The sequence below is a fragment of the Sus scrofa genome, chromosome 2 (genome assembly GCF_000003025.6).
Source record: "Sus scrofa isolate TJ Tabasco breed Duroc chromosome 2, Sscrofa11.1, whole genome shotgun sequence".
NCBI classification, from domain to species: Eukaryota; Metazoa; Chordata; class Mammalia; order Artiodactyla; family Suidae; genus Sus; species Sus scrofa.
This window is the reverse complement of record NC_010444.4, coordinates 142,291,117-142,298,478: the sequence shown is the minus strand read 5'-3', so window position 1 is coordinate 142,298,478 and position 7,362 is coordinate 142,291,117. Positions and strand designations below refer to the sequence as shown.

Sequence of the window (7,362 nt, the reverse complement as noted above, 5' to 3'; positions counted from 1 at the left end):
AAAAAGTCAGGAAGCACAAAAGCTATCTGAAGGATGACTTGGGAGTCCCTAAGTTTGTTCAGCATCATCTGACTGAAATCCTGTTGTTCTTGCTGACATACTCATGATCCACAAAGAGCTAAACTGTGCAATTACCTATCCGCTAAACTCTCTCACTTAGAAAATTATGTGGATGAAAACAAGAGAATAAGGAAAGTTTAACATGGAATAAGTACCCAAATAATCTTCAAGGTGCTTTTCCAAGGCAGTCTGAGAACGGACTCTAAAGTGTAAAATGCGTGAAGTCAACTACAAACACAGTACTAACAACCTGGTTCAGTGTGACTGTGGACTGGGAAAAACCTGCATGACCACTGAAAGGATCACACCTCACTTCTAAACACTGTTCATCGTTTTATTGAATATTCTGGTAAATATTTCACATTAATACAGGCTACATTAAGTAGAGCCACTATATGACAAGAAATTTACTCAACTTTTTCCTTTTAAGTATGTAAACAATTGTACATGTATTTACCACCCTAAAAGGTTGAAACATGTAATCATCTAATTCTCTTCTGCAGACAAGTAGCATTCAGTATGTTTAGCCCGAAGCACTAAGTTCAAAATGGCTAAACTAACCAGAGAACATAATCAGGTGGATAGGAAATCACTCTGTTCTTATACAATGGGCAGTCAAATTTCCATTGCTAAAGCCTCAGAGAAAATTTCTTAGGCACATTAAAAAAAAAAAAAAAAAAAAAAAAAATCCCCAGGGTTCTTCCAAGGTCAAAGGTTTCTCAAACAAGGCTAAAGAGTAAGACCTTCTAACTTAGTTGACATATTTGAGATGCATGTTTCCAATATGAGGTGCCCACGTGCCAGGCCAAATCTGAAAAGGGGGAGGAAAAATTGGAATTTCTAATTAGGAATCTTTAGACATTTACAAAATGAATATATAAATGCAATGGCAATTCACTGTTTCTGCCTAGAAAGAATATGCATATAAGAAATAAAATGTTAAGTAGCATCATTTCGATGTTGAAAAACTTAATTCAGATCAAGGCGGTCAGATGTCATGACTTTTCATATTCAGAACTTGCACTCCCAAAGAATTAAAAGAATGACATGATATATCTGAAAAATAAAAGAGCATTAAGTCCATTTTACCTGCTGGGCATCAGTGCATTCAGTTGAATTCTGAATAACTTTTATCATAGGGTTCCAAGCAGGATCTGGGTTGTGAAGTCCATTAAACAGAGGGCCTCCTGGAACATCAGCCAGCTGAGGATGGGAGGGTATTATGGTGCCTCCATACATGGAAATCGGCAGACCCTAAAACAGCAGAAAGGTTTAATCATGAAGTGATTATAAATGATTCCAGAATACCAAGATAGATCTTTCTAACTTCCCTTCATTCCCTCCAGCTTCCTGTATTTTAGATTTACTAATAAGCCTGTGCTAAGGAAAGGGGAACTCTACACGCTTGCTTGCAGCCACAATTGGCCTTTATGGCTGCCAGGAAGCTCTTAGAGCAGACAAGCAGGCAATGGGGAACTCACAGCCAGCTTTCTAGAGGGGAAGGGGCCTTCTTCAAAACTGTGGCAGACAAACGCAAAGGAGCAAGACCTGAATCTCCCAAGTTTTGGGTGGAAGATGGTATCTTCAGGATAATTTGAGTACAAACTGATGGAGACAACATAACCCACTCTTGAAACTGGCTATAAGAGCTGGCAAAGTCAGGGAAAGAAAGTAGTGATACCAAAAGCAAGAATTATTTCAGTACAAATTACTCCTTAACATGTGACCATGTTGACTCGCAAAGTGTTAAACAAATTACAATGATGTTTGTCAACTCACTTTAGAAAAATCCACAAAACTGCTTGCCATAGGCTGATGAAAAATGTTAGAAGGGGCTACCATTCCAGAATCATCTCGCTCCATTGGTTGATGCTGAGAGAATGTGCTTGGGTCTGATAATTGTTGATGCATTGGATGGTTCCCTATCACAGACTGTGACCAACCTGATAAGCCTTCTAGAAAGAAGAATTGAGATCAGGGTTAGGTATTTATTTGGATAAAATAACAAAATATTACCATTTGATTTTTAAATTTTTTTTGTCTTTTTGCTTTTTCTAGGGCCGCTCAGGTGGCATATGGAGGTTCCCAGGCTAGGGGTCTAATCGGAGCTGTAGCCACCAGTCTATGCCAGAGCCACAGCCAATGTGGGATCCGAGCCGAGTCTGGACCTACACCACAGCTCACGGCAACACCGGATGGTTAACCCACTGAACAAGGCCAGGTATGGAACCTGCAACTGCAGGGTTCCTAGTCGGATTCGTTAACCACTTCGCCATGACGGGAACTCCTGATTCTTTTTTATACTAAATTTAATCAAAATCATTCCTTTGACAAGCTCAGGACACATGCATGAGTCTTTGCAAACCAAAAAAAAAAAAAAAATTCTTCCTGGAAAACTGAATGGAGTCCTCTGAACACCCTCCAACACTCTACCTTGTCCTTCAAAAGACTAAGTGCTCGCTGAAAGAAGTCAAATGATTGTCCCATTCTACAAGAAAAGTTCAAGAGGGAATCTTTTAGTTCTCATCAACTCTGTATTTATTATTTTATATATTACTATCATACATATGACATATAATGTATGATAGTTTGTATAATCCAAACTAACATTACAGACTTTGAAACTGGATTGAAAACCTCGAAGTTTTAAACAATCCCCCTGATTAAGTGTAGGAACTAAGTTTTCTTGCACCATAACTGTACCTGATACGGCATTGACGCCAAATGACCAGATTCCACTGTGTCCAACAGGAGCGACAAAACTGGTCCCCACGGGGGCTTGTGCAACAGACCCTCCTTGCCGAATCCGCGCTAGTCTCTCCGTTCCAATAGGGGGAGGTATCTTTCGATCCTGACTGGCACTGCCTCCTTTGGGTTGGCCCAGTGTTGGCGGTGCAGAAGTGGCTGAAAGAGGTGAAGATGGTCCCGAAGAAACAGATGGAATAGGAGAGTCACCTGGTGGCAAAATATTTCTCTATTGTTTTATTACATATAAAAACTAATTATAAGAATATGAGAAGCCTTGTTGAAAAGGTCTATTTCACAACATAGGTTCTGTAAAGAAAATTTTCATTTTACAATTCTATAAACATTATTCTATACTATTTTCCTGTAAATATAAACAAAGACTAAAAATTTCAGATTGAACTGCTAAGCAAGGCTAGAAAGGAAGAAGGCCATATTTATTCTTACTCTAGTTCTAAAAGATCTTCTTGGGAGTTTACATTATGGATCAGCAGTAAAAACCCAACTAGCAACCATGAGGGTGTGGGTTTGATCCCTGGCCTCGCTCAGTGGGTTAAGTATCTGGCATTGCAGTGGCTGTGGTGTAGGCTGGCAGCTGCAGCTGATTTAACCCCTAGCTTGGGAACTTCGATATGCTGCATGTGCAGCCCTAATTAAAAAAAATAATGAAAAATATACAATCTTCTCAAAATATATATTGTCATATTTTAAATTAACTTAAATGTAATATTTCCAGGGTACCTATCATACTGTCTAGAAAACAGTTGATGGTCCTCTCTACTTATTAGCTATTTGCTATTTCTCCTCTTTCTATAGCCCTCCCCCACTCTCCCATAAGACACAAAGGTTAAATGTTAGCAAAGCATCATAGGATTCAATTCACAGCATTATTTATTTATTTATTTTTGCTTTTTAGGGCCGAATGCCTGGCACATGGAGGTTCCCAGGCTAGGGGTCTAATCAGAGCTGCAGCTGCTGGCCTACACCACAGCCACAGCAATGCAGGATCCGAGCTGCGCCTGTAATCTACACCACACCTCATGGTAACGCCAGGTCCTTAACCCACTGAGCGAGGCCAGGGATTGAACCTGCAACCTCATGGTTCCGGGTCGGGTTCATTTCTGCTGCGCTGCAATGGGAACACCACATTGCTTTATTTTTCATTTTCTTTTTTTTTGCTTTTTAGGGCCGCATCTGTGGCATATGGAAGTTCCCAGGCTAGGGGTCGAATCAGAGGTACAGCTGCTTGCCTAGGCCACAGCCACAGCAACAGAGGATCCGAGCCATGTCTGTGACTTACAGCATGGCTCACAGCAACACTGGATCCTCAACCTACTGAGTGAGCCCAGGGATTGAACCTGTGTCCTTTTGGATACTGGTCAGATTTGTTTCCGCTGAGCCATGATGGGAACTCCACACAGCTTTATTTCTTAATGGGACTCTCAAGTAATATGGAGTTTTCCTTGTCAAAGGGTTAGGGTTAGAGACTACTTCATCATGCTCATTAAAAAACAAACAAATTCTGTTTAAATCCTGCTAGAACTTCATCTGTTCTAAATACTGAAATAAGTAAAAGAGAACAGAGGAATATTTTTACCTATAAATGACAATAATACAGTTTCCTAAAATGTAAAAATAAATGAGGAATCATACCAAGCTGACTAGATACCTAACTTCATCTTTTTTTCAGACAAATTATTTCATAATATTGCCCACAAAGGGTCTTATAAAACTACTTGTTTTACCTCTTTTCTTTTCTTTTTTTTTTTGTCTTTTGTCTTTTTAGGGTTCCCAGGCTAGGAGTCTAATCGGAGCTGTCGCCAGATCCGAGCTGCATCTGCGATCTACACCACAGCTCACGGCAACACTGGATCCTTAACCCACTGAGCGAGGCCAGGGATGGAACCCATAACCTCGTGGTTCCTAGTCAGATTCGTTTCTACCGGTTTTACCTCTTTTCTTGATCCAAGTCTCAATGTAAACGAACCTGGCTTGGAAGAACAGCTTGACCCTACTCAAGTTTTCTACCCACAAATGGCTGATAATTTTTCCTTTTCTTTCTTTCTTTTTCTTTTTCCCTTGGCTGTGCCTGTGGCATGCATAAGTTCCTGGGCCAGAGACTGAACCTGAGACACAGCAGTGACACCTCTAAATCTTGAACTGCTAGGCAACTAGGGAACTCCATGACTGTTCATTTTTGCAGTACAAACCTTTGGTATTTGCACACCATTTAGATTACTAACGATATAATACTGTGTTCCCTGAAACAAATGGCTTAGTAATTTATTCAGTGGGAAGAGTTCCTCTAGGATTCCTACATGAGTTTGAGGTGCTTGTCCAAGGGTGGGGAGAAAAATGTTGTCTGTTGAAACTAGGAGTCCCAACAGGAGCTGGCCCTTGTAGAAAAACCCGCGTTCCTGGTATGCCGGAAAAATTTGTCAGAGGAGCAGAAGAAGAAGATGGGGAGCTGCCTGATGGATCAATGGATGGTAACCCTGAAATAAAACAAGTCCAAGACACTGAATTAGGCAAGGCTTTAAAATGCAAAGTCCAAGGTTTACTTAATTCCTCTTTTTTTTTCCCTTTCTTTTGGCTGTGCCCTGCAGCATGTGGAAGTTCTCAGGCCAGGGACTGAACCTGCAGCACAGCAGTGGCCTGAGCCATAGCAGTGACAATGCTGGATCCTTAACCTACTGCAACACAGGTGAACTCCTTAATTCCTCTTTAAAAAAGAAGAAAGTGTGCAGTTTACTTTGTGGATCCAGTGGTAAGAACCAATTTCTATCATACTATCTGTCCCAAACCCATTTTCTCTTGCAGTCCAGAAGAATATCACCAGGTAGCACCAGATGTAGAAAAGTGAGTCCAGTGTTTAGGAATGGTAGTCACCTGGAGTATGTTCCACATAAATCTCACAGCTTTCATTGGGGGGGGGGACGTGAAACGAGAGAGCACGTTGTGACTAAATGGTACCAATATTTCTGTACTGGCTTTTCTGATGTAGCAAAATGTTTTCAAAGTTTACGCATGTTGGAGTTCCTATTGTGGCTCAGCAATAATGAACCCAACTAGTATCCATGAGGATGTGGTTTCGATCCCCGGCCTCACTCAGGGGGTTAAGGATTCGGTATTGCCACGAGTTATGGTGTAGGTCACAGACAGGGCTCAGATCCAGTGTTGCTGTGGCTGTGGCTGTAGCTCTGATTCAACCCCTAGCCTGGGAACTTCTATATGCTGCAGGTGTGGCCCTAAAAAGACAGAAAAAAAAAAAGTTCATCCACGTTGTAGCACAAAGGATTATTTCATTTAATTATATCTCATAATATAGAATATATATTATAATGAGAATAATATCTTCTTCTTATTATTATTTTTTTGTCTTTTTGCCTTTTCTTGAGCTGCTCCCACAACATATGGAGGTTCCTAGGCTAGGGGTCTAATTGGAGCTGTAGCCACTGGCCTACACCAGAACCACCGGCCTACATCAGAGCCATGTCTGCGACCCACACCACAGCTCATGGCAACGCCAGATCCTTAACCCACTGAGCAAGGCCAGGGATTGAACCCGCAACCTTGTGGTTCCTAGTCGGATTCGTTAACCACTGCGCCACGATGGGAACTCCGGGAATAATATCTTATTATATAGATACAACACATTTTGTTTTTCCATCCATCAGTTGATGGACATTGAGTTGTTTCCACTTCTTGGTGATCATGAATTGTGCTGCTATGAACATGTGTGTGCCAGTTTTTGTGTAGACATGTTTCTTCTTGGGTATAACCAGAAGTAGAATTACTGGATCATATCGTAATGCTTTTTAATTTTTTGAGGAACTGTCAAACTTTTCCCCAAGTTTCTGTACCATTTTAAATTTCTTTCTTCCTTTCTTCTTTCCTTTTTTCCTTCCTTCCTTTCCCTCTTTCTTTTTCTTTCCTTCCTTCCTTCCCTCACTCCCTCCTTCCTTGCTTCCTTCTTTCCCTCTCTCTCTCTCTCTTTTTTGCTTTTTAAGGTCTTACCTGCAGCATATGGAAGTTTCCAGGCTAGGGGTCGAATTGGAGCTATAGCTGATGGCCTACACCACAGCCATAGCAACTCAGGATCCGAGGCGAGTCTGTGGTCCTTAACCCACTGAGCGAGGCCAGGGATCGAACTCATGGATACTAGTTGGATTTGTTTCTGCTGTGCCACAATGGGAACTCCCCATTTTATTTGACTTTATTAATTTTTTGCTTTTTAGGGCCATGCTTGTGACATATGTAAGTTCCCAGGCTAGGGGCTGAATTGGAGCTATAGCTGCTGGCCTACACTGCTGGCCACAGCAACGAGGGATCTGAGCCATGTCTTTGACCTACACCATAGCTCCCAGCAACCCGTGTCCTCATGGATACTAGTCGGATTCATTTCCGCTGTGCCACCACAGGAACTCTGGGAACTCCCCATTTCAAATTTCTACCAGCAGCACCTGAAGGTTCCAATTTCTACACACCCTTTAATATGTTAAGCATTACTATTTCTTACCAGTAAACCAGGAAAAGTAAACAATATCCATGAAAGAG

General features: G+C 41.4%; 1 protein-coding gene across 1 annotated transcript in view; it reads right to left on the bottom strand.

Annotated features, from left to right (window-relative positions):
• The window catches only part of ANKHD1 (ankyrin repeat and KH domain containing 1), a 131,784-nt gene continuing 124,803 nt past the window's right edge, over positions 382–7,362 (bottom strand). The window contains 5 exon segments of the mRNA NM_001203267.1: positions 382–871; positions 1,150–1,314; positions 1,840–2,015; positions 2,764–2,964; positions 5,124–5,300. Of these exon segments, the coding sequence (NP_001190196.1) occupies positions 812–871; positions 1,150–1,314; positions 1,840–2,015; positions 2,764–2,964; positions 5,124–5,300 (779 nt within the window). The 3' untranslated portion in view covers positions 382–811.